General features: G+C 42.5%; 1 protein-coding gene across 1 annotated transcript in view; it reads left to right on the top strand.

The window, feature by feature from the left end:
* Ctnnd2 (catenin delta 2) overlaps positions 1-27,536 on the top strand; it is an 869,206-nt gene that overhangs the window by 598,043 nt on the left and 243,627 nt on the right. Inside the window, exon 10 of the mRNA XM_048814198.1 lies at positions 12,140-12,272. Within this exon, the coding sequence (XP_048670155.1) occupies positions 12,140-12,272 (133 nt within the window). The remainder of the gene's footprint in view (positions 1-12,139; positions 12,273-27,536) is intronic.

Genomic DNA, 27,536 nt, shown 5'->3' with positions numbered 1-27,536 from the left:
TTGAGGGCATGGATGTTTCTCCAGGTAGAACCTTTTATTCTCTCCTCCATTACCTGATTCTGGACCCCAGAATTCTTAGAGGAAACTACCTAAAATTATAAACATGTCTATTATATTAGAGATTTTTTTTGCAATTAGTGGTTTATAAAAGTCAACAATATAAAACGTTGTTGTGTGAGTTACTTATTTTTTATAAATCACACAACTCTTGATTTAAAAAGAGAAAGCAATTACATTTGAAAGATATGTAGTAGACATGGTGTTAGTCCTGAGTCAGATGAGTTTTACCTTATCCTCATGAAATTTCTGAGGGGTCCACATTTGTTCTTCTCCCAAACCTGTAATAGCTTTCAAAACTAATAACAACCATGTGTGATGAGACAGTGAGCCTCCTGACTATGAGCGGGGACTCTGAGGAGTCTGTCTGCATATTAATTCTGCCTCCATCACCTTCTTATTTCTGGACCTTAGGAAAAGTGCTGATAGACTCTGTGCTACAGCAGCTACATCTGTAAAATGGGCATATTAATACTCTACCTCAATAGGAGTGATGATCAGAAATGGGTAAGGCACAGGGGCAGTTCCTAGGAACACAGGATGTGCTCAATAAGAACAAGTTCTTCACTATGTCGACTTATTTTTGCATGAAAGGAAGTTATGTCAGTGCTTTTTGTAAAGTAGTAGTATGCACCTCAGATAATCACTCTGATAATGAAATCTCTAATTGTCTCTAGAGGTAGAGAGGAAGTATTGCATTCTTCCAACTTTGGATCATTCCAGCACAGTCATGTCTACAAAAAAAAAAAAAAACTGCTTGTTACATTCATCGAAGAGCAGAGTTTCCCATCACTATATTCATTTGCTTTCTCTGGCTCTCAGGTCCCTCATGTGATTCTCTCTTCTGCAGTTTAAACCTATACATAGCAGCCCAAGAAAGGCTCGGGAGAAAGGGCAAGAAATGGGTGGAAAGGAAGGTCCCTTAAAGTCAAATGCAATAGTGAAGACGTCAACAGCAATTTCATACAGTGAGGAGTATGCTGAATATAGTAAAATAAGTGTTTTCAATGATACCACAGCACTAAAGTGGTACTTTTCATCGAGTTTCATGATCCCATTGTACTATGCCCTTGCCCAGGTCAAATAGAAAAGGAGGGCAAAGGTGACTTTAAATGTGGATATTTCCCCTAAGTTATTTTATATTTTTATACTGTAAATATAGAATATTTAACAATAAATACATTGCTATTATTTAGGTCTTTCACAGTCATAGAATGATACATTTTGAAACACCTAAAAAAGAAAACTGATAGAGTGATAGTTTATTTCCCCAAATGACAATGTTTAGGTTCATTTGATTTACTGAGTTGCTTAATTGAAATCCTGAATTTCAACTACCCAACAAACTTCCATTCATGTCTGAACCATCTGCCCTTCCGCTGATATCTGTTCATTATGCTGCGGTTTCTCATTCAGGTTCAAGTCACAGCTACTGTTAAAAACATTCGCTCACTGCTGTTTCCCAGTTACACACCAAGACCCCCTGGCCACACAGCAAACTCAGAGGAGCTCCCAGGGAGATTTTAAATTTTAGAGGGAAATAGAACAAAGTCTGTTGGACACCAAGTGAAGCATGAGTTTAAGTTCAGCTTCAAAATTCTGTTGTCCAACATTCCCCCTGATGACTTCATAAGTCTGCAAACTGGATTTTCAGGTTTCTGTGATTAAAAGTAAAAACATGTCAATAAAGGAGACAAAGTGAAGATGGAATTTTCTGAATCCGGTGTTTAAGAAGTTGCCTGGTGCCCCAAAGCACAAGTGGTCAGGGCACAGATAACTCTAAAGTCATTGGATCTAATCACTTAATGAATGGGACTGTCAGTTATTTCTTTTGTCCCAGGGACACTGTGAAGCATTTATAGCAAAGGGCCCTGTGAACCAACACAGTTTGAGAACTTTTTGAACTCTATAAAGTCAAGCATTGAGAACTGTTCAGTTACTTCTTACTAAAAAAAAAAGAAAGAAAGAAAATTTTGTTTAAAAACATATATGTGTACAATAATTAAATATTGAATTAGCATTCTTAAAGATCCAAATTCTGTTTTTTTTCTAGTGGCTTTGGTTTGCTACCATGTAGACAGAACTTAAAACAATGTATTTCTTGTGTATTGAAAAAATGCTTAATGAAGAAACTACCTTTTTCTCTTTTTTATGGAGATGGCGATTGAACCCAAGGCCTTACACATGTGAGCTACAGCTCCATCACAGAAACTATCATTCATAATTAGTGAAAAAGGTAATAAAAATAACGTACCTTTTGGTTATTTGCATAAGTAACTTCTATTTATCTACCATTGGCTCTTTTTCCTATAGTCAAACCTCTTGCCTTGTCTACTCCCTGCCCATTTTAAATTATAGAGGTTTGTGGCAACAATAGGAGAAAATCTTTGTGAATTCATTGAAAACTTTTAGTTAATTTTCAAATAAGTCATAACCATTTACTGTGAGTTAGCTACACACGATGTAATAAAAGCCTCATCTAAGACTTTATCAACAGGTCCAAGTTAAAGGTAATTGGATATCATCATCTTGAAATGAATTTATTATTATTATTATTATTACACTTTGCAAAGAAGCTGGCCAATGTATTCAGCTGCCCAGCTATAGAATCATCTAGGATGAGGGTATACAGGTGGCCTTTTGACACCCCTTTGATTCATGGTCTGCAGGGACTGCTAATGAGTATCCAATGTTGGTTGTTTTATTCAAACTGAAGAGTGAAAACAATGTCCGTATTTTACATTTGGAAAAATCCATACAGTAAGATGGAAATAAGTTAATAGTTTTATATCAAATGTACTGTGAAATAAGGTAAAAGAAACACCCATGGAATTTCCTTGTACTTCATGCCTAGTAATGAGAAGTAATTGTGAATAGCTACTCAGACACTGTACTTGTTTTTCTTTTTTCTTATATGAGAGTAATGATGAGCTGAACATGTTAGTTCATACCTGTAATCTCAGCAACTCGAGAGGATACAGCACGAGTATTGCAAGTTTGAGGCCAGCCTCAGCAACTTAGTGGGACCCTGTCTCAAAAGGAAAAGTAAGCCAGGTGTGAGGGCACATGCCTGTAATCCCAGTGGCTGGGGAGCCTGAGGCAGGAGGATCCTAAGTTCAAAGCCAGATTCAGCAAAAGCAAGGTGCTAAGCAGCTCAGTGAGACCCAGTCCCTATGTAAAATACAAAATAGAGCTGGGGATGTGGCTCAGTGATAACCCCCCTGTGTTCAAGCCCCAGTGCCCAGTGCCAAAAAGAATATATATATATATATATATATGAAAGAATTTCTATCTTCCTTAGGATTCCTTTAAGAGCAACGTGGAGTAGTGCACTTAGAGGGCTGGGTTTTGCCTTATTATTGACAGGGGCACTAGTTACTCTAGGCCTAATTATGGAATTGTAGTGTTTTATTTTTCCTCTTATTTTAGTAACTAAACACAACTACTACTCAATAAGCTTCCCTCCCCTTCCTAATGTATTCCTGGTTAGAACCACGTGATCCATGAGGTCACTCTTCAGGTGATTCACTGAGTGTCAGACTTGCTCTCTGGGGAGATTTCAGGCTGTAAGGACACAGAGTTAGAGCATGTGAGCTCTTGGCGACAAATCAACTGGTTCAATTCCTTTTCTTCTTCCTGTTTAACTTGTAGTTTTGTTAAAACGTTGGCAGATTTAGAACACAATTTTTGCCCTAGAATGACCCTTCTGCAGAGGCAGTAAGCCTTAGAATGGGAAGTTTCTCTTCAGCATTTTCCTTTCCCTTCGGATGTGCCCCTGATGGCCTCACAGGGTATCCTCACACCCAGGTGTGAGACCGGAAGAGCGAGGCCTGGCAGCCAACCCGGCAGGCATCTGTCAGACCCGGGCTCCCTCCTGTTGAACGTGAGCACTTCACCTCTCATGAACCACAGGCAAGGTCCTGCATCATGATGGATCCTAACAAAGTCTCCACTATCCATTAGCATCTCTGAATATAGACAAAACAGCAAATGTCATCCAAATAACAAAAACATGACCACAAAACTCCCAAGCCTGGCCAACATGACTGCCGTTTCTCTGACCACCACAGGTTGAGCAGGGCTCTGTTCTTCCCTCCTCCTAGAAAAATAAGATTTTTTAAGATACCTAGTCATAGACTTTCCCCCACATCCTGGTAACCACCTATGCTGAACACAGCCCTTCACCCCTGAATCTGCCCGAGATCACTTAATTTAAGCCAAATCCTATTCTTGATTCCCTGGCATTGACATGGCTAGCAACTTGCTTTTGAAGTTTACTCTTTCCAAATACCACCCTATTACCTATGTAAAATGCATGTGTATGTGCATTGTACAATTTTGTGTATGTATGCATACACACAGATTTGTAAATATATACACATATGTATATGCAAGCACATCATATACACACGTGTGCACGTTAGCACACAGATACACATATATATGTATACATACACACATGTACTCATAAGCATACAGATACATGTGCATATCCATATATGCATAAAAAAATGTTAGAAGTGACCTGGGCCTTTGTTACTTTTTCTCAAATTCTTAATCTAACCTGGAGGCACAATCCTGATCTTCTCCTAATATCGACAGACTAAAAGCTGTAGATCAAACATTCTTAGATCCTCTCCTTCTAATCTTAATGTCCTGAGCATCAAATTCTTTCCTTCCAGTTCCCACTCTGGGTCCACACGTCTAGGTGTTTTTCTAAGGAACAATATGGGCTATTAATTTTAAAATAGGTACATAGTTGTAGAATATAAGCATTTTCCATAAAGTCATTATGTTTTACAAGGTAAATTTTATGGGTGCTAATTTGCAATCTTTTCCCTTGGGCTATTGCCACCAAAAAGAACCTGTTCAATCAGAGCAACTCCATTCTTATGTACATGTATTATTAATTTTTCCTTGTGTACCATATTTTTCTTGAAACATCTAGTAGCCTTAATGAATAAATAAATAGTACTTTAAAGTTAATTGACACTACATAGGTGTTATGATATAACTGATAATATCCTTTGTCCTAATCATCTTTTAAAATATTTACGTCTTCAATAGAAGCAGTAATTCATTGATGTTTAAATTATATGTAATTTCAAATGCTAAATAATATCATAAGTTTTGGCTAATCATGGTACATTATTTTTCCTCTTCAACTTCTTCTAGATTGAATTCAGAGAAGAAGCCCATTGCTTGGCAGAGACTAATTCCAGACATTTAGTACCCACAAAAAATAGTTCAAAGGAACCAATTTTGTCATCATTTTACTGCTTGTCTCTCTCCACTTCAGCAGCCAGTAGAAAACTTGCCGGTTCAAATCATTCCTCCTTATTCTGAAATAAAAGGTCCTAGTCTCCAAAAGGTGGCCTAGCCTGCCCCACCTGCCCCACTGGTCCAGGCTGTGCCTGAGATGAGTGACAGAAGACACCCTTATGTGGGAGAGGAAGGAGGGTTCTCAGTGGGTCTCCAAGAGCCCCCTTTTCTCACACTTTACACGCACCCATCCAAACCCTGCTGGCTCACCCTGCAAATTGTACCCAAACTCTTTGCTTCTCAGGACACTCTGCTCTCACCCTGCCCCTTAAAGCCGGCTATCAACACAGCAGATTCAGAGACCCCTTCCAAAAACTCAGCTTCATCCAGGTATATTTGATGAACAGAAATGCACACTTTTAGGCCTGAAGTTCGTGCACTGTAACAGGTGCATATGTCCACATAACCACCATCCAAGTATCTCTCTGGAGAAGCATCTAAGGGCCTGCAATAGCCAGCATATTCTCCATAATCTGGGCCCCCGTTGCCTCTTCTAGCAAGGCCCACAGGGCCCACTCCACTTCTCCCACTGGCCTCTCACCTCTTGCCTGACATGCCAAGCCCACTTCTGCCACAGACTCTTCTTTCCGGCCACTGTATAGTAACAACGCCCGCACAAACCCCCACACGCCCACCCTCCCAGGCTCTGATTGTCCCGATCTCCATGCTGTTTTTCCCATCATATAAGTGAGTTTCCTGTGGCAGCCATAACCTTGTAACAGCTGAACACCTTCAAGTAACAGAAATCTGCTTCTGAGTGCTTGGTAATCCGAAGTCTGAAATCACAATGTTGGAGAGTTGGTTCCTTCTGGAGGCTTGAGAGAGGCTTGATCCAAGCCTCCTCCTAGATTCTTGTGTTGCCAGGTAGCCTTAGTGTTTCTTGGCTTGCCAATGCCTGTCCCCAGTCTCCATCTCCATCTGTACACCACCTTCTTCCCTCTTTTCCCGTTTGTCTTTTACAAAAAGACACTCTTTTTGTACCTAGGACCATTCCAATCCTGTATAGACTTGTCTCAATCTTTACTCTAGTTATGTCTGCAAATCTATTTCCAAATAAGATAGGATTCTAAGGGGGACATTATTCACCCTCCTATACACTTAGTACGACCTGAGAAGTAATCTGTTTTTCTCTTTTAACAATTAATTACCAATTCCTATCTGAAAGTAAATTCTCCACAGGTGGGAACATTTGCTCTGTTCAGTGCTGTGTCCTGGTGGGAAGGCACAGTGGCTGCCCCATAAACACTGGCAGGTGGAGTGGGCAGACTGTGGCTGGATCCTCGGGCACAGCAGGCAGGGGTGGTAGGAACACGGCAAGAAGTGGAGGCTCCTGGGCCCTATGGGAGCCAGATGCCGATCAGGGATGTTACATTTTCAAATACATAGATTTCCAGGCGGTGGCCAGGAAGTCAGAGTAAATCAACAGAAGAGAATGCCTGGTAAACAGATGTCACACGAGAGACACTCAGACCTGGGATTGAGAGGAGGCCAAGAAGCTAGGTCTTGGCAGTGGGTGATCTTCTGCATTAGTTTCCTGCAGCTGCTTTTACAAGCTAACACAAAATTACTGGGTTGAAACAACACACTTTTACTCCTGCTAGTCTGTGCGTCAGAAGTCTGAACTCCAGTACTCTGTGCCACACAAGGTGTCACTAGTGCCCTGCTGCCTACAGAGCTTCCAGAGGGAGGTCCATCCCCTTGCCTCCTCCAGCTTCCAGAGTACTGCCTTCCTGGCTCCCGGCTCCTTCCTCCATCTGCAGAGACAGCAGCCTCCCCTCTCACTTCCCTGTTTCACTGCCTCCACCCGTGTCCAGTTTGAAGGATGCTTGTGATGGCATTTAGGGCCCATTGGATGATCCAGGATGATCTCCCATCTCAGGACCCTTCATGTGGTCACATCTGCCAGACAAGACAACACTCACAATACCAGGATTAGGACCTGGGTCATGTGGGGTGACTGTCCAGCCTCCCACGTATTCTAACCAGAGACCAAACACAGGGCAGGTGTAGAGCATCCTGGATCTCTCCCTCCTGACTTTCCAGTGGGATTCCTTTCTTCTCTGTTAATTTCTCTCCTGCTGACAGGTGACTTGAAGGTGCCTCATGAGCTGGGCACATGTCCGTGGAGCACAGTGGCAGCTCCATCATGAGGTTGGCCCCATAAGGCGTGGTGGAATGAATAATGCCTATGACGCAGTTCAGGGAATTCCATCTAACTCAATATGGAAAGCCTGAAGAAAGCCCTTTTTGTCTAAAAGCCATATAACAATTGAACTCACTTTCTAGATAGTCCTAATTCTGGTGCTACTGTTTATATAAAAGCAAAGACTTGGGCTGGGGATGTGGCTTAAGCGGTAATGCGCTCGCCTAGCATGCGTGGGGTGCTGGGTTCGATCCTCAGCACCACATAAAATAAAATAAAGATATTGTCTCCGCCGAAAACTAAGAAATAAATATTAAAAGAATTCTCCCTCCCCTCCCCCTCTCTCTCTTTAAAAAAAAAAAAAAAACAAAGACTTTTTAAAAATGTGATTAACTTTATCCTATTTGTTTTGTGTTACAAACTATCCAGGAATGAGGGTTGAGACATTAGTGCTTTCATGTGTGTATCATTGGATAAGTTCTTTTGGGTTGACGTATCTTCTTTTTATTATTTTAAAAATCCTTTTTTTTTTATATCTAGCACCCTTCAGCCTTTCCAACTTGATCAACAAGCAGCATAAAAAATAAAGCAGCCTATCTTCATAGCTCTAGATATGAATGTCAAAGTCAGTACGGTCTTTAAAACTTCAAAAAAGTTCAAAAGTTCATGAATGATAAAGATTTCCACACTTTTATATAACTTCCATACAGTCAGGCTCCCAGTGGAAGTTATTCAGGTTGCATTCAAAGTGAGCAGTGTCCCCTCTGACATGAAGCTATGTCGAGAACCAAAGTTTGAATTTGTGAGGACCCTGGGTGTCTCTACACTCTTTTCCTCGGGGAAACTTAATCAAATGTTATGACAGTCCTCCAACTCTTTGGTTTCAATCCCAGTCTAACTTTGTAAAGAACTTCAAACTGTTTGCTATTTAGCTCTGTGCTAAGCGTTGTGATTTTAACAGCTCAGACAGTCCATATATGAGTGAGGGTTTAGTCACAATATTGTTGGTCTATGTGACAAGTTTTAATGAAGAAAAGGTTACATTTGCATATTCTCCGGTTCCATTAACATTCTGAAGTGAAGCCCAGTAACAAATGAGTGTTGAGTTCAGCTTCTTAAAAAATTATAGATGCTTCTTGCTTCTTTTTTTTTTTTTTGTTTCCTCTGTTGGCTCATTTNAAGCATTTTCCATAAAGTCATTATGTTTTACAAGGTAAATTTTATGGGTGCTAATTTGCAATCTTTTCCCTTGGGCTATTGCCACCAAAAAGAACCTGTTCAATCAGAGCAACTCCATTCTTTGTCTGGTTATATGTAACACCTGACATTTCTAGAGAGCCTACACTCTGTGTCATCTGTGCCTGTTATTGCTGATCTCCCACCAATATACCAGAGCAGGAATTATGATTTCAGGGAGGAAGATGGACTCCAAGTGCACCTATGTGGCAAATACTCCCCACCGCATTCTGACCAGTGGAGGCTCAGGGGCAAGCTGGACAGACTTGAGCCCATGACTGCAGAGAAAGTTGATGGGTCAGCAGGATTCTAACCAGGTCTGGCTCCATCCAAAAAACCTTGCCCATTAACCCACCCTGCCTCTGAGGGAATAGCAAGAAAGACAATAGTTTCAAAATGGCAAATGTTGCTACAAGCGAAAGCAATCTTTCTCTTTTCACTTCTATTTCTTCACATAAGCATAATGTTCAAATGGATACATGTCAATAAAAGGGAAGTGCTTAAAAAATTAGATGGTGTTACATGATTACAAAAGAAAAATATGTCCCTATAGCAATCTTAGCATTACAATTACTAGAATATATCTAGCTCTGAATAGTTTACTAAGCACTTACCAATTTATGGTGTCTTCCATGAGAACAGTGCTATTACTCTCTGTAATATTATTCTGTTATTAGATTACGCTGTTACTCTCTATTTCATCTATGGAAGCCAAAGTCAACAAAGACTAAGGGACTACCCCATATTCACAAGATAGAAGAGTTAAAGACAGATGTTCAAGTTCTGAACTCTTTTCCAGTTTTTCTGATGCCAAATCCTGAGATCATCCTCCTACAGTAGCCAAGGAACTGAGGCAGGAGAGAGTGATGCCCACCCGTCTCCAGGGTGACCAGCACAGAGAGCTGGGGAGGCACTGTAGAAGGCCAAGGGGACTCACTGTCCTTTTACCAGGAATGCTGGGAGACACACAGGGTCTGAGGCAGGAAATGGAGATAGCCAAGTTCATTTGAGTATGGTTAGATGACAGTGGGAAGGGCAGTGAGGTGGGAGGGGACTGACAGTTAGAACTAGGTTTGTGGAGGTAGAAATAGGGATGGGTGGGTGTTTGGGATTCCAGAGGTTTGTGGCTAGAAGAGGGGTTAAGCTGGTGCCAGGTTCCTTCTGACCTATCAGTAGGGAGCTTGGATCTCTTCTGGATTCATGATTCTTTGGAATGTTCATCAGTCCCATATGAATTTTGGGGGGTGACGTGTGGATACACATGTTTACATTGTATGCATGTGTTCAAAAAGTCTCTAAGTCTTCTCCCCTGAAGCTCTTGTTCAAAAGGTATGTTCCATGAGCCTTTGTCTATCTAATAGAGCAATCAATTACCACCTGGTTAATAAAATAGACTGAAATAAGTTTTTCACTAATCACTTCCTAATAGCCTAAACTTACTGAATTCATCTTGGCCACCCATTGTCTTAAATTTGTAGCTGCCCTGCAGATTTTGATGTGATTTGCAAGGCATATAATTCTAGAGGGCTACTTTCATGAGAAGGACCATGCTATCTCCATATTGCAGAGGTGGTTTGGGATCATGCAACAAAAGGAAATTAAATTTGAAAGAAGAGCCAGCTTCACATATTTAGTCTATAATGGTTTTCTACTGTGATCACATATCAAGAAGGATTCAGCATCAGCAGTCACTTATATGTGTTTCCCAGCAAATGTAGTATTGTGCTTTGTGTCTTGTTGAGAATGTGCATGTATCTGCCTCCGATGGTATGTAGACTTATTGAATAGTCAGTGCACATGAAATCAAATGCTTTGTCTTTCCAATAAAAACAAAGCCACTTCAAAAGCCTTCCTATTTCATAGTGTCTTCAGTAAAGCAAGCACCAACATGTTTCAGGGTTTTCTTGACAGCTCTACCAGTTGTGATAAAGGAAAGATAAAGAGAACAGGTTAGAACCTATGAGGAAACTTTTAACCTTTGTCTGTTCCTTTCCATCCTATTTTTCATGACTTCTCCATGTAGATGACAGCACTGACCTGGCATCAGTAGGACGCATGCTTTTGAGTTGTTTCACGAGGAGTAGGAGTAGATGCTGCACAGCCATCTCATTCCTCCTGTAGCCCATCTTTCAGATAAATAGCACCCTTCTGTGCCTTGTGGGGTCAAGTTTTTATCTGTGGTCTCAGAGGTTGGTTTTTTATTTCTCAGTTAAAAATTGGTTCTCTGCTTCAAGAATAGAATCCATAGAGTTGGTCCTGTCAGCCTTGTGATCTAACTGGTTGAGCTGAGAGATTTCAAAAAAAGAATATCCATTTGGACAATGGTACAATATCCCTTCTGATTTAGGATATTAGAGCATATTCCTTAAGTTTAAATTAAAAAATAGATTTTTTAGGAGTAGGTCAGATGTAAGAAGGAGGATTCAGGAAAAGAATATTTAGTACATAAAATGTATTAACATTTTGTGAATACATCAATGTCTTTAAATAAATAATTTCCTCTTAAAATGTCATTTTGTTTTTTGTACTTTTGTCCCCAGAAAAGCATTAAAGGAATATGTCTATGTTTTATCTTTTATTTTTTTAATTTTTGCCTACTTTTTTCAGGACTAAAGCTCTTCTATTTTTTTAAAGTAAGTTTATAAAAACAGCAACCACGAAAATGAAAGTAATGATGATATCAGCATCACCTACTATCATGAATTATATTTTCTCATATCTGAAAATTTAGCTAAACGCCATGCCTCAGTTTTTTAAAAAATAATATACTAGGAAAAGGTGATCTCTACAAAGTATCCACATAAGCCAAATAAAAAAAAGTGTCTATATTAATATGATCATGGGTCATCTTGTTATTTTTCATAATCATAATCTTTATAAATGTGGAACTTTAGTTGATACATTTAACTTTATATATATATGTACATGTAATGTTTTTTTTTTTTCCCTTTTAGGTTCTAGGGATTGAACCCAGGGGCACTTGACCACTAAGCCACATCCCCAACCCTTTTTGTTTTCAATTTTGAGACAGGGTCTTGCTAAGTCACTAAGAACCTCACTAAATTGTTGAGGCCAGCTTTGAACTTGTGATCCTCCTACTTTAGCCTGCCAAGTTGCTGGGATTACAGACGTGCACCACCATACCAAGCTATATGTGTCTAGAATCTTATATAATCAATGTGTATGGGTGCACTTAAAAACTATTTACATGAGTTGATCTTTTCAGGATGCTCTCTTAGATGCGTCTATGTGTAAGGAAACCAGAACAACAATTGCGAATTATTTATGTGTAAACTAGTAAGTACAATTCATCAGTGTGCTAACCAGATGCCACAGTCTAGAGGGCTCATCCTCATGTTCTCCTGCCTTCCTTTTGTTCAGAGAATTTGGATGGAGAGACCCAGAACTGCCCGAAGTGATCCAGATGTTGCAACATCAGTTTCCTTCAGTCCAGTCTAATGCTGCAGCCTATTTACAACACCTCTGTTTTGGAGACAATAAAATTAAAGCTGAGGTAAGCACTACTTGGATTCTCAAATGAAAGGTGTCAGATGAGTAAGTATTCAGAATTTTTTAGAGAAATGTCAATGGGAAAAGACATCAGTAAACTAAAGTTGTGTTTTCAGGTTTAGATCTCTCTTTAAGACTGAACCATCATTCTTTTCTTCCAGCATTAGAATACTGAGGCATAGAGGACCAAGGATGCATGCCAGAAGCAGCAGAGGCTAGATTGTCAATGGCACATGTGGGTGTGATGTGCCTTCCTCTTCTGAATTCCATCTCTGGAGTCATCTCTGCCTCTAAGCCCTAAAAAATTCCAAAGCATCAATTGCTATCTCCTCAAATTGCAATCAATATGAGGAGCTATGGCCTATCCTTCTTGGCGAACTCATTGAAAGAATGAGGATGTTAGGCAATAAAATGGCTTTGTCTTATAAACAAGCATTTTGAAGCCATTTACAAAGGTAACAGCAGATATAATATGGATATATGTGGTGCATTAAAGAGACTATTGTCTGTGTCCATCACATAAATGATTGCTAACATGCCCTGTTCTTTGGGAACACTCTAAAGTGCATAGCACACTGAGGTGTGTGATTATTTTTGGAAAATCACTGTGGTCACTGCAACTCTGATTTTTTTCAGATAAGGGAAAAGAATTTGCATACAAGCAGCTGAGTAATCAATTTTTTATAAAAAGATTTTATAAGCTATAATGAGTCATCTCCATAGCATGTAAGCAATTTTGAGAATGAGTCTAAATTAGTTTAAGAGTGGAAAGAAGAGATTTGAAGATATAATTGCAATTTATCATAGATTTTGCTTGCTCGCATTGGGATATATATAGCCCAGCAGCTTTTCATCTTTTTTTCCCCTCTCTTCCTCTGGGACTACAGAGGACTTGATTCATGTCCATTCTTATCAGAAAAGTCATATTTCTTTTTTGAATGAATGTGTAGCAGTGGTGTTCAACCAGGTGTGATTTTTCTCCTGAGTTACATTTGCTGTCTGGGGACAATTTTGGTTGTCACAACTGGAGGAAGGTGTGGTGATGCCACTGGTCTCCTGAGTAGAGGTCAGGGATGCTGCAAAACGTCCTATAATTCACAGGGAAGAACCCAGAACTACCCAGCCCCAAGTGTGAATTCTGCCAAATTTAGATACAGAGAAAATATTGCCCACCTAAGGCAAATTTAAATGTGAAAAAATACCTACTGTTAAAATGACCTAAAAAAGTCATCAAAGTCATGTGACTCCCATCCTCAGTGGAACTCATCTTAGTCATTTGAATAGAAAACCAAGGAGCCATACAAACTGAAGGACAGACTTCTGATGAGAGCATCATGTACCAACATGTAAGGTTCTGAAGAATGCAACCTGGAGAGTGTCTCAGGCCATGAAAGCATTCCGTCCACTGTTAACATGAGGTTGTCTCAGGAGTGTGGTGGTGTCCACCCCCAAGTGAGCTGGATCCCACTCAAATTGTGGTTCCAGTGTTGAGACTGCCAAGGTCACTCTTACACCAAGAAGGTACAAAAAGGTGGGTTTCCCACATGGTGAGGCTTTCCAGAATGAATAGCATTGCTGCCAATCACTCCAAAAAATGGCTTGAGAGAGTTCTGGAGAGGGTCTGGCTTGAGATCCTGGGGTGGTAGGCAATGGAGTCTCTCTTGTGGACGGGGCCTTGTGTGGAGGGTGATTCTTCCTATCAGCTTGTTCAGATGAGGGGCAGCAGAAAGAAAGGAGCGATGGAAATCCAGGAATCAGGGTGCTTTACCACAGAGCTGTCCCCCAGTCCTTTATGACGTTTTTTATTCTGAGACAGGGTCTTGCTAAGTTGCTGAGGCTGGTCTTGAACTAGAGAATCCTCTTCAGCTTCCCAAGTACTGAGATTACATGCGTGCACCACTGCATCTGGCAAAACTTTATCACAAGGGATCGCCTGGTCTGGCCGTACAGGTGTCATGGTTCAGGGTAGTTTGAACAGGCTTCCTAACTGACTCTGTATGTGCTCCGGGCTCACAGCCTAGGCATGGAGGCCTCAATAGCGATGCTGGCTGGCACCTGGCTGTTGACTTACTTGTGGCCACACTGGAATTACCCTCAATGCCCTGTGGTTCACGGAGGCTGTTCAGTGAAGGGGCACATACATCACATCAGACAGAGGCAGCTTCCCATACTGGGGCCCCTGCTCATCAGTGGTTACCTGGAACAAACCAGTGTTGTCTACTGGAGCCTCTTACCTTTAAAATAGAGATGTGGATACCTTTGAGGGGATTAAGGGACTGCAGACTGCTTAGTGGTGGAACATCCACTCATCATCATAGGAACCTAGTTAAGACACTGAAGCTATTTTACCTTATGAATATATGTGTGCACATGTGTGTATATATATATATGTCTTCTCTGTGCATCTGTGTGTCTACATATATCAGTGTGTACTTATTTTTACTTTGCTTGGGTCCCCTCCAGGTCATCTGTATCACCTCTTAGTATTTGGAGTGCCTGCCAACAGCTGCCCCTTGAGTAGTGGTTCAAATTATCCCAGCCCTCCTCACTGTACCTGATAGATTACTGGCTCCATGATGATGGTTCCTGGTACCTATGAGGCTGGGGTGAGGGAAAGCAAGGGTGTAGGACTGAGGGCATGCCCTGATATCGAATGGAAAGCATGAGATCAAAGTTGCTGTCAGCCAGGAGGACAGAGACGCGCAAAGGGCCTAAATAAAACCCAGAATGAGCAGCCCAGAGCTTTCCTTCCTCTCCACCCTCAGTCACATGGGGAAGTGTACATGCATGCAAAACTCTGATAAGAATCCTCCAGACCTGTTTTGTTCTCTCATCATTACTCAGAGCCCAGACTATTAGTAATGGGTTCTCTGTTTGTGACGGATGGCTGCCTGTCATGTTTTCATACACAGGTATTGATTTTCGTAATTACCTGTTGTCCAAATACTAATCTTGCAGGCACTAGCCTTTCCAAATTTACTCTGTCCTCTAGTCTTTCTATTGCGTTTTATTGGATTGATTTAGCCCTTCAGTCTACATTTCATTATTGGTATTGACTCTGCTCACACAATGGATAGGCCATTGAGCAAAAGGCAAAATTAAATCTCCTATATGTGGAGGCCATAAATCATGCCTTGCTCGTTCCTTATTACAGTGCTTTGTACAGATTTCATATAATGAAGCCAAGAAATTCAGTTTTGTTCAAAATGATGCTGGATCTCATAGGTACAAAGTAGAGAATTCACTGCCATAAATCATCAACGAAAGCCCAGTCCTAACTTTTCCTTGTGGCCTAGTGAACTGGGGTTTGAGAGCCTCCTGGTGCACCTCCCAGAATTCAATTTGATTGATGTACAAATGTATGATTAAGTAAATGATTTTTTAAAAAAATTAAAATAATCCCTTTTGATCACTTAAAAATGTGGAAATATTTTTCAGTCTCTAGGAGACATATTACTTTGAATGCCGCCATTTAGGAAACCATGCGTGTGTCCTGGCTCGCTCATAACTCTCAGATGTGAATGGGTCTTCCTCTACCTGCTGTTTTCATCAGAAATGTAGGAAGAAACAGCATAAATAGAATGATTCTGGGTTCAGGAGACAGGGCCAGGTAGAGTCTAGCTTGATAGTCTCCAGTAACTTAGGTGAAGTTTGCATTCCATGAGTTGCCCTGATCCAGAGTCGGACATTTAGCCATAAGCACAGATCAGCCAGTGTGTAAAAAAACAATTGTGATTGGAGGACATCACATAAGCAATGAGTCAGAGGTGGATAGAGATGAGATCTGAAGCCAAGCAGGTAAAGAAAATTAAAAGAGGTTGTAGGAAGCTGGAGAGGTAAAGAGGGGGCTAGGTTCTGATCACAAACACGCCACAGGTGTGCGGCTCCTTTTTGTGGACAATGGCGATCTGATCTGTAAGCGGGTTCACCTGTGTTAATGGGCAGAGGCACGATTAGTGGATAGATGTCAGTGGTGTGTGAACAATACCTGCGGTCCACGCTGTCTTCTACATTGTTGGCAATGTCACAATAAATTGAGTTGCAGAGAAATTGTTAGACCAGGCAACTGTCTTATGTGTATGGACTGCAGGGTGCCTCAACATAGGTAACTTCTGGATATTTTTACAAATCCTTTCTTCTTTTTCCTGGGAACTCCTGCTCAGGTGAGAATATTAAGAGCATCTCATTGATTGGGGATAATGCTAAGTGCCTTTCATGGGTTGTGATCATTTCAGTTTTTTTATGCTATTTCTCCTCATTTCTTCTGATGAAAACGGTGGACTAGGCAGGTAGAGGGACACTCACATTCACACCTGAGAGTTATGGGCAAGCCAGGACACACACACACACACACACACACACACACACACACACACCAATGTTTCCCTAAATGGCATCATTCGAGGTAATGTGACTCCTAGAGACTGAAAAATATTTCCACATTTCCAAAGGTATTATCTTAATTTTTTTTTAGTTTTAAAAATATTTTACTTAATTATACATTGGTCAATCAATCTAATTTAATTATAATTTTATTTGATAAAAATTTTAAATACTTAAATAATTAAAAGATTTTTAGTTAAAAGATGTTTTCATTCACTTAAACAATGTGCCTTTTTTCAGATCTCAGTCATGATATATGACATTGCCTGTGGGAAGGGTTGACAATAGTTTCTTCTTTATGACAGACGTGGTCACTGATCACCAGCGATGAGGTCTTAATTTAGGGCCCAAGGTGGTGGTTCATGCCTCTAATCCTGATTGCTCACAGGGTTGAGGCTGGAGGATCCAAGCCCCAGGCCAGCCTCAGCAACTTAGTGAAAACTTCTCTCCAAATAAAATATTTAAATGGTTGGGGAGGTAGCATAGAGGCAGAATGCTTCTGGGCTCCATCTCCAGTACACACACAACAAAAGATTTCATTTAGGGTTTGACCTGGTCACTTTTTGTTTCATGAAAAATGAGCCTCAGTATAATAAAGGCAGCTGAAGTACTGAAGATCTTACGTTATGAACTTACACTGTTCCAGTACAAGGACCTTGGCCCTACAAAACCAATCCTGACTGTATTTTCCTCTCTCCAAGTAGCTTTTTTATATTTGCTGTATCATCCCAGCTCCTGTAAAGATTTTTATTATTAAAGAAATGAACTTTTCATATCGAGTGGCAATTAAGAAAAGATAACATAAACCAGGCTCTCAGTGGAATCTTTTTTTAAGGGCAACAGGGCATTATAATACCCTGGGTTATGAGTATGGAAAGGCACATCCACAGCTGTAGAGGATTTACAAAATACTTGAAATCCAGCCTTGTGGAATCAGAGAAAGCTGCCTGCTTCTTACAATGAAGTCAGAATTTTCCATAAAAATATAATCTAAGGCATACCCACTTAGACCTGGTAAGCAGAGTAGTTCAGATTGAAGGATGCTGTCCCTTGGAGTTTTCTCCTCTGTGGGGGTTTCTTTGTATGTATGTGTGCGCATGCTTGTGGTGTCAGTATAACCTTGATAGTGTTTTCTTCCAAATTGACAGTATCTTTCTTTAACTATAACATAGAAATTGATCTTTGTGTATAAAATATGCACACTTTTCCCTCCCCCACAATTTTGATTTTATTCAGAACAATTTAGAACATTTCATATGTTAAAAAAATTGAGACTTGTTCCTGTCTACTACACTTAAAGTGCTTCATAATTTCTGCTTTATTCTTGATTCTTTCTACCTCATATAGTTCAAGAGAAGCTGCTATCTATCTTTTCAGTTGATTGCCTTTGAATGATTTCTTCTCTTCCTTCACCATAAATTGTTCCACATTTTTTGAAAGAGCCTATATTCAGTGTCTAGGTATCAGTAGACAGTGTGCCATTCAGCTGTGGGCTAGGCTGCCTGCATTTGAACCCTGGCTGCTGTACTACTTTTTGGCTCCATGACCTTGACCTTGAGCAAGTTGCTTTACCTCTTTGAACCTCTAACAGACTATAAAATGGCACAGTGACCCCATATCCCTGCAGAGAGAATACAGGTGGACAGCCAGCACAGATCAAATGGTTAAGTTAATATGAGTTATTATTAGCATCTGTTGCAAAGATTAATGAGAGAAATCTCTAATAGTTAAATATAAAATGTTTTAGTTTGGGTGAAATCTTTGTACATACTCTGCTGCATGTGTATTGGCTGTCCACCTTTTGAGACTTGCTGTCGTCAGTGAGGGGAAGCTGAAAAGCAGGCAGTAACATGAGCAGAGCTGGAAGACCTGTTTCCAGGGAAACACCTGGCCTCATCATGCTTAGGCCACATTCTCAGGCTGGGAGGAGGAAAGGGCCAGGAATGGGGTGGGGTAGATAGCTAGGTCTCTGTGGAGGAGTCAGCTCTCTGGGGGGTTGAAGCTTCTTGGAGATGACAACCTGCAGGAACATGCAGGGTGACGACTGTGGTCCACAGGGAGCACCTCAGAGCCAGGGCTGCACTGAGCAAGAGGAGAAGATAGCCCAACACACTTTTAAAAAAATGTATTGGAGGCTTGGTCCTTCATATGTGAAGTATGTTTAAAGAGGCAGAACCACAGTTATAGGGCCAGCACTTGAAGCAGAAAGGGCCATGTGTCACCCTTGGCAGAGGAGATAATAGGAACACAATATTGCTAGCAGATGGGGCAGAGTTTCAATTGAAGAGCACAGATAGGATCCCACCTATACGTATCAGTGTGGGGAAAGTCACAATCATGGTCCTTTCAAACAAGGAGAAGCAACAGAGACGAGGCATCTGGAGGCACCCAGTGCTGGTGATCAGGCACCATTTTGCTTGAAGGTAAGTGAGCAGGGACACAGAGGCAAGGCTGCCTGGGCCTGGTGACTCCCTGGTGCCCCTCCCTGCCACACAGGTCTCCTGTTCACATTTTGCTCTTATGCCTCACGGCCCTTGGGACTTTGTTCCCTGTCCATTTAGCTCTTCTCTCCTCACTTGCTTCTCAACTCGCCAGTCACAGCACTCACCAGCCTTAGCAGGTTTCCCCAAGGCAAGAGATCAGGGCTTACCTGGCGGAAGGCCTCCTCCCAAGGGCAAGGAGGCCTCAGAATTATCACGGCAGTTCCGCAGGAGGTGCTAAATGGGACCCAGTGGTCACTGAACAGAGACATCAGCAGCTGTACTGCGCCAGAAGAAAATGAGTGGATGATTACCAGGACCAAGGTCAAAAAGAGCCCAGGGGGCTGGTGTTATAGCTGATAGGTAGAGCTCTTGCCTAGCCCGTGTGAGTTACTAGGTTTGATCCTCAGCACCACATAAAATTAAATAAATAAGCTGGCGGTGGCGCATGCCTGTAATCCCAGAGGCTCGGGAGGCTGAGACAGGAGGATTGTGAGTTCAAAGCCAGCCTCAGAAAAGTGAGGTGCTAAGCAACTCAGTGAGACCCTGTCTTTAAATGAAATACAAAATAGGGCTGGGATGTGGCTCAGTGGTCAAGTACTCTGGAGTTCATTCCCTGGTACCCCCCATAAATAGATGGATAGATGGATGGATGGATAGATAGATAGATAGATAGATAGTATTAAGTCCATCTACAACTAAAAATATCAAAAAACACAAAAAATAATAAGCCCAGATATTGATAGAAGAACTATCACCTCATTGTCTCTTTATGGTCTCTGTAATAGAATGGCGACCTCCCTAATTTGGCAGCCTTGTCCATTGAGATGTCTAACAGGAGAACTGGGAGAGAATCCACACTGGGGAAGACTGGGTATAGGGATTGGAGGAGCCTTGTAGTTTGTAGGAGACAGCAAAGAGGAGGAGAAGCAGGAGGAAGAGGAGGAGGAGGAGGAGGAGGAGGGGGAGGAGGAGGAGGAGGAAGGGGAGGAGGAGGAGGNGGGGAGGGGGAGGGGGAGGAGGAGGAGGAGGAGGAGAGAAGGAGTCTGTCTTTTCTTTCATTCCCCAGCTGGCTATTAGCTCAGGTCATGAGCTGGGGACTTGCCCGGGCTGCAGGAGCACAGGGAGAGGTGACACAGCTGTACAGTCAGACCTAATGAGCAATACTGTACTCCCTCAGGTTTAAGGTTCCCTAAAGGAAGGTGGACCAGGCAAGGTCTTGGAAGAGAGAAGAGACTGAGGTGCTGGGGATTCAGATGCGCTCCTGCAGGGCAGCCAGGCCGGATGAAGCAAGGTGCAGGCAACAGAAAGCCCAGAGCAAGGCTCCACAGAGGGCAGCAGCGAGCACAGCTGTCTGGAGGAGCCTTTCTGTAGCCCATATGCCACATCCATCAGCAGATGGATGATCCACAGAAAGGACAGAGGCCTGGTGACCTGCCTTTGTGGAGGGGAACACCTCTCCCTTCTCCCTTTCACCCCAGCAGCAATGGAGAAAGAGCAGGGAGGGGAAGGAGGAAGAAAGGAGCGCACTGAGGGTGGGTTGCTGAAGACGGGAGGAGACGAGGGTCCAAGGGTAACAGGCTGATCCACGTGGCTGGGATGAGACTCTCTTAATAAGTGGATGGAAGTTAGGGGTTCAAACTGATGCTGTGTTGAGACGAGACACCTGATTAAGACCTCCAGGTGCTCCAGGTTCTCTTTGCAAGACACATGAGTCACAGCACCATCTCAAATCTGGGCCATGGCATGGGAAGAGAGAAGCAGGTATCTTTCTAATGTCTGTGAAGTTACTGGGATGGGTTTGCTGATTTCGCTTTGGATTATTTTAACTTCATCTTCTCTGGGCCATTCTTCCCTTTTATTTTAATGGGTCTTCTTATTACCCTCCCCCACCTTGGTCTGTCGTCTTTCCAAATATGAGCTAAAGAGACAAAGACTGTCCAAAAGTCAGTGCAGGTGCAGGTGCATCCTGGTGGAGGGCCTGCTGTGACCCAGGATTTCTCCTAGAGCCTTGTTTCCTGGGCATGTTTCAGAAGCTTATTCCATGTTTTAGAAGAGAAGACCTATTACCTAAAGCACTAGCCATCCTTTGAGGACATAATCCAACTTTATAAACAGCCTAAACTTCTTCAGCTCTCTGTTGGGCCATTCCTTCTCCTCATCTTTAGGAGAGGAGGCAGGAAAACCCGAGTTCCCGCCTCCCGTCAGGCTTTGCTGCTAGCTCACCACCCTCAGGCCTTGTTCCAGGTGGAAAATCTCTAAAGTGAGAGGAATCTTGTTCATCTGTCATATTCTTGATTTTCCCTTCCAAACCTTCTCCATGTTTTCCTGGCTCTGTGTACCAGAGCCAGTATCTCAACATCTTGCTCCATTTCTAAGTCTTCCGACTGAAAGATTCTCATGACTGAAATGTATTTTCCTGTTAACAGTGATATATAAGGAGACAAGGTTCCCAGAACTGCTCTTGTTGAGATACTGTTAGAAACAGCACAAGAAAACTGTGTGATATCCATGCACAGATGATCAATGCATGGACAGTTCTCCTGTCCTTGATTTCATCCCAGTTCTGTGATGAACTGTATTTCTGCAACCTCTGACCTCATTCATCCACCCTAAGTGGACTTGCTGCTTGGAGCCCCTGCCCACTTTTCCAGCTTCACCAAGGTTGTTGCTCTGTTTCATTCTAAATCCAAGACTCAGACCTCCTCAATCTGGTAGAGCTGCAGATGACCAATGACCCTCCCCTCTGGCCCCTGCATGCACCATCTTGGAAATGTTTAACATCACTGAAGCCAGAACACCATGGAAGGGAAGAGCCACCTGAGTTGAATGAGATCCTCAGTTGACTTATTTTAAGTGTGGGAAGATTCAGGACGTACTTGATTCTGGATGGAAGAATCAGATTCTGGATGGAAGAAGTGTGTCTTTTTACCCAAACTTTCCCACAGATGTTTTGTCTTCTCTCTTCCTTAGTAGGTATACTTTATCATTACAAATGTTTACAGATATTTCAAGAAAAGCTGTGTAAGTGATGGTTATATGATACCTCTCCTGCTTTGATAGCCCCTGTGCACTTCTAACCAAACCCACGTGTAAGGGGGAAAAAAAAACGTCTATTTTGCTAAAAGCTCTTCAAAATTCAAATTGTTCTCCTGCACTTACAATCATTCTTAATTTATTTGCCTCTTGCATAACAAGTGAAACCCTGAGTAGGCATTAACTCTTTTGTTGTTTGCATTTAGTTATATGAGATGGGATATGGGATGCTTTGGGTATTTCCTGTGGCTCTGTACACATTGTCTTCCATTTCCAAGACGGAAAGACTCTCATGACTGAAATGTATTTTCCTGTTATCAGTGATATATAAGGAGACAAGGTTCCCCGAACTGCTCTAAAACCTTGTTTGAATGTCCCTTGGACTCTAGCAGCAGGTGAACCATAATGTCATATCCAATATCTATGGGTATCTGGGAACCAGCAAGGAGAATTCCAGTAGGAATGCCAGGAACCGTCCCCAGCACTGTCCCCACACAACTTCCTTATGGGCTTTGGAGTGGCAGTGGGGACCATCCTTGCCACCATCCACAGGTGATGCTGTCTCTTGGCTCGGGCTGGGCAGGAGGGCAATGAAGACAAATGAAGAGGGTCAAGGACACAGCGGCAGTGTCCTTACCAGGAGGGCTTAGTAAGCTCTGAGACTGTGTGAGCTGAATGGAGAGGGGGGGTTGGGTGGGGGGCTGAGTGTCAGCTCCCATGGGCACTGCCCTTAAATCCCAAGGGAACTTCTCAGAGCTCACTGGAAACCCTTCACTCGATGTGCCTACGTTAACCACGGTCCTTCCTACCACTGCTGTCACAGCTTGGAGGCCAGTTCTCTCAATCCTGTGCACTGGGGAAGAGAACACCACCTACCAGCTGTTCCCTGTCCTCTTCCATGTGATGCAGACACTCTGGATTTTGATGTTATGTAGATTTTTACTATGTTCATATTTGATGGAGAAATATGGCAGGAATATAATGCTTCCTTCTTAGATACCATCCTGTTTTTTCTCTTATAAAGACAAATAATATCACCCAGAAGTGACAAAATGTTGGCTTGTGCAATTGGCAGGTTTCCCTTAGGCTTTCTCAGAGTTCCCTTTCCTTTTCCAAGGAGCTCGTCCCTCTGGAGGCTCTAGAGGCCAGAGCCTTCCAGGGGTCACCCAGCTGCTGTAGTGTCCGTTGTGCAGGTAGATGTGCAAGGTGAGACTGAATCTGTGCAGATAGTTATTGGAGAATTGCCCATTTTTCTGCCCCCAGACTAGGGTTACTTGCTCATGGCCTGTTTGGACGACACCAAAGGAGGACAGATTTCTCTTTGAATGGAACATTCTATCAAGAGGCAGGTTCACCCATCCCCTCTCTGCATCATCTATCTGCAATGTATTGGCACCCCACATTCGGTTTTCATATTTTATGTTTTGATGTCAGTTTTTATTTTCTTGTTAAAAGCTTCAGTTATCTCTGCATTTTAGTAAGAACCCATGGGAAAAAAAAAAAAAAACTCTCTTTGAATTATAATCTCTATTCACTATAAGGTTGTATTTCACCCAGAATCAAGGGAACAATGGACACACTGTAAAAGTTCCTATCTCACCCATGTAAAGTTGTGTAGCTCTGGATCCAGAATGGTCTGGCCATCACATAAGGAGTTACAGAATCTTCTCCAGCCTCTGTCAATACCCCACCTCTTTGCCGCAGACCATCTTCACAGAGTCTCCACTTGCTTTATCACATCTCCTCTCTCTCTCTGACCCTTAGGCCCACTCAGACGACCAGAATAATCTTCCCATCTCAGAATTCCTTAACTTAATCACAGAAGCAAAGTCCCTCTAGCTATGTAAGGTCATCCACAGGTTTCAGGAATGAGGATGTGCGCATCTTTAGGGGAGGAGAATTACTCCACCTACCATCTAAGTCTTGTCCACTGAGGAGAAAAACTTAGGTACTTTGGGAGTAAAAAGAAATCAGAATTTGCACTCTTCTCTCCCCTGAAAAGTGCTAGAAAATGTGGGGTATGTATGTTTACCTTTGCTGATTTTTTTAAAGACCTGGATAGAGGCTCAGAGGAGGCGAAACCATGATTGTGGAGACAGGTTTGGGTTTAATTCATGTAGTGAGGAAGGAGCAGATAGAGGATGGGGGTACAGTGCAAGAGGGGTGTGGAGGAGCGGCAGGGCAGGGCAGGGGTGCTCTCCTGCAGGAGATCGGAGGCCATGTGCTGAGGCCAGTTTCATGGTGGAGTAGCTCCATTTCCTGGGCCTCGTTGGTGTCATTATAATGGCCCTTGTGCTGAAGAACTGGAAGTTACTCAGAGTGAGAATGGAAACAGGCTCTTCATACACAAAAGGTCTGTTTTCATATCTGGCTGGCCCCTGTGCATCACCCGTACAGTGTGCAGTGAGTTTGCACAGCAGAGGGTGACAGTTGTAGTTGTGCACATGAAACAAAGCCCCTAGGACCCAGCAATTCTGAAACAAGAATAAGACGCAGGTGCTGGCCATAGCTCTACTGACAAAGGAGGTGGCAGAGGCAGGTTCCTGGTTCACAGCCCCTCTCTGTACAGACGGCCTATTTGATCAGACCAATCAGCTGTTCTGGCTTTACTTTATAGATCATTAGGGTCTAAATAGACTGGGACTCCCTACGGCTCTGACAGTATCCAATATAGTTCAAGCTAATAAGGAAGCTCAATAGGCACCAGGGGTTTATAGGGCTATCATCAATCTGGAAAATTTCTTTTTTTTTTTTTTCCAATCCCAGCTTCTGAGAAAAAGTCAATCTCAATTTGTCTTTACCCTAAAGACCATACAATTCATTTTAACAGTTTTCACGCAAGCTATGTTAACTCCTTTAGCCACGGCAAAAACTTCAGCAAAGAGACCCAAACGTCGTCATATATGATATGACCTGATATACAGGTCAGATGACATAATAGTTATTGGGCTTATAAAAGAGAAGCAGAGGGCTGGGTTTGTGGCTCAGTGGTAGAGCCCTTACCTACCATGTATGAGGCACTGGGTTCAATTCTCAGCAAATAAAATAAGTAAATAAAACAAAGGTCCATAAAAAAAAAAGGAGAGAAGGCTGACAGAACTGGACTAGCTGACCCATGTGGCAAGCTGGGGTGGGCTGGCCAGTCCTGCAGAACTATGCGGCTGACCCAACAGGGCAAATCTGAGGAATCAGAAATGTTTCTCAACTGATTGAAAAAATTTTTCCTGATGCCTCCCTGAAGTGAACACAGAACATAATACTTGCTATAACTCCCTGGATTCTAGAGAAAATATATTTTATATTTAGGAATATGATTAAGTTCTATTGGGAAAAAAGGAATGAAAATAAAAAGAAAAATCTAGAAAAATCATGAAAGAAAAGAAAGAGAGAAAGGGAGGGAGGAAAGAAGGGAGGGAGGGAAGAGTGAACGATTGTTGAAGGTGGTCCTCCAAATAAGAAGGTCTCAAGGTCCACAGTGGGTAAGAATATTGGACACATTCTTGGATATCTATGATCCCCAAAGTCCTTCAACTAAACAGTGACAAATATCCAAGGAGACTGGCATCCATGGAAAAGCCCCTAGAGGCAGCAGAGAGATAACCTTGAGGTTTCGAGCAGGTCATCCCCTTACCTTGCTTCGCCAGAAGCTGTTTACCTTTTAAAAGGTGGTCGGTGGCTTGCTGTTGGGCACAGGTAAAGAGTGCTTGCATTCCTAGGGAACATTGGAGGCCTGGACCTCTTGGTAGACCTTGGAAAGGAGAGTATCAGGAAACATTGACATAGAAAAGGGCCTTCCTTGAGACTCTCAGATTAAATGCAGGGATTTGCTCATAAACTTAAATTGGGCTGAAAGGCCAGAGGTGCCCAGTAAGTGCATGAACAGGAAGACTGCATCCGCGTGCCCCACTGCCCTTTCTGCTGCTTTGTCCTCTTCTGCAGTGAAAGCCTAGCGCCACCCTATACTTCTTACCAGAACAGTGACGAGACTTGCAGACAAAGCAGGAAATGATGAGGAAGAATGCTTCTGGGGGGATTTTTGAGCAATACTTTGGGAAATCTACCTCCTTCCATCCTGTTTTATGGAAAAGCTAAAGACAGGAGAATAAAAAGCAAAGCCAAAACACCAGAGCCGTCTTCCCAGGAGGCCAGGTTGTATTCCTCTGCATGAACTGTCTGAAGTAGTATTAGTTATAGTGACCAGTGATTACCTATGTAGACAGGGTCACCAACCAGAGTGCAACCTGACCCTTTTGGGAGGACTGTTCCTAATTTTCTTCATTGAAATTATCTGAAAAGGGAGTCATTTAACATGGACCTATGGTCAGTGGCCAATGGTTGGGCCATTGAGTAGGAAAATGGACAAAGAGGCAATGAATGCCCTGTTCTTGGTACTTCTTTATGCAGAGCAGATACTGAGGTTACCTTGGTCCTGCCAGATTTAGATTTGCTCATGTCATTTTAGATCATCCAGAAGCCAAGTAACTCCTACTGGTTAGAACAAGAGAGGATGATACATAGGTCCTGACCATGGTCACAGAAGTCTGGGCATCAGAATGCATGGGTGCTGTAGCCCTCTGCTGTTGGCACCTGGGCTGGTAAAAGCAGCTGCCCTGTTCCCTGGAGAAGGCTCAAGTGTCCCTCATGAACACATACCCTGACAACCTATGACCCATCACTGCCTACATATTATCTCCCTATTTCCACTGGAACAGGTTACCACAAACCCAGGAGCCTAATTACCGTATGAACTCATTACCTTATAGCTCTGGAGCTCAGAAGTCCAGAGTTGGTTTCTTTGGGCTGAAATCCAGCTGTAGCAGGACTGTGCTCATTATGGAGGCTCCAGGTAGAATCTGTTCACTTGTCTTTCCCAGTTTCTAGAGGTTTCCTGCACTCCTGGATTCATGGCCCCTTTAATCTTCCAGGCCAGCAGCAGCTGCTGAGTGAGTCTTCCTCGTGCTGTTACCTTTCAGATTCTAAATGTCTGTCTCCCTGTATGGCATCAAAAGGAGCTTTGCAGTTCCACTAGGTCCTTCAAGACCATCCTGGGAAAAATTCTTCACTTTAAGGTCACCTGATAGGCAGCCTTCATTTCCTCTGCAACTCAGGTCCCCGTTGCCATGTGGCACACATGAAATTAGGATGCAGACATGTTACAGGCTGGGAAACCTGGGAAGTGCCACCTCTGATGGAAGGTGCCACATTACCTCTGTTCTATGGGGCTGTCTTCCCTCAAATAAGGTTCTGGATTCTTTGCCACTGACAGGACTATTCCCTGGCTAGGTGCTTGACTCTGTTGTATTAATCCTTTCCATCTTTATGACCACACAACCTAAAAGAAAATGTGCTGAGCACCTTCCAACTGTTGT

Source organism: Marmota marmota, unplaced genomic scaffold, assembly GCF_001458135.2.
Source record: "Marmota marmota marmota unplaced genomic scaffold, marMar, whole genome shotgun sequence".
In the NCBI taxonomy this organism is placed as follows: domain Eukaryota; kingdom Metazoa; phylum Chordata; class Mammalia; order Rodentia; family Sciuridae; genus Marmota; species Marmota marmota.
This window is presented reverse-complemented; position numbering and strand designations above follow the sequence as displayed.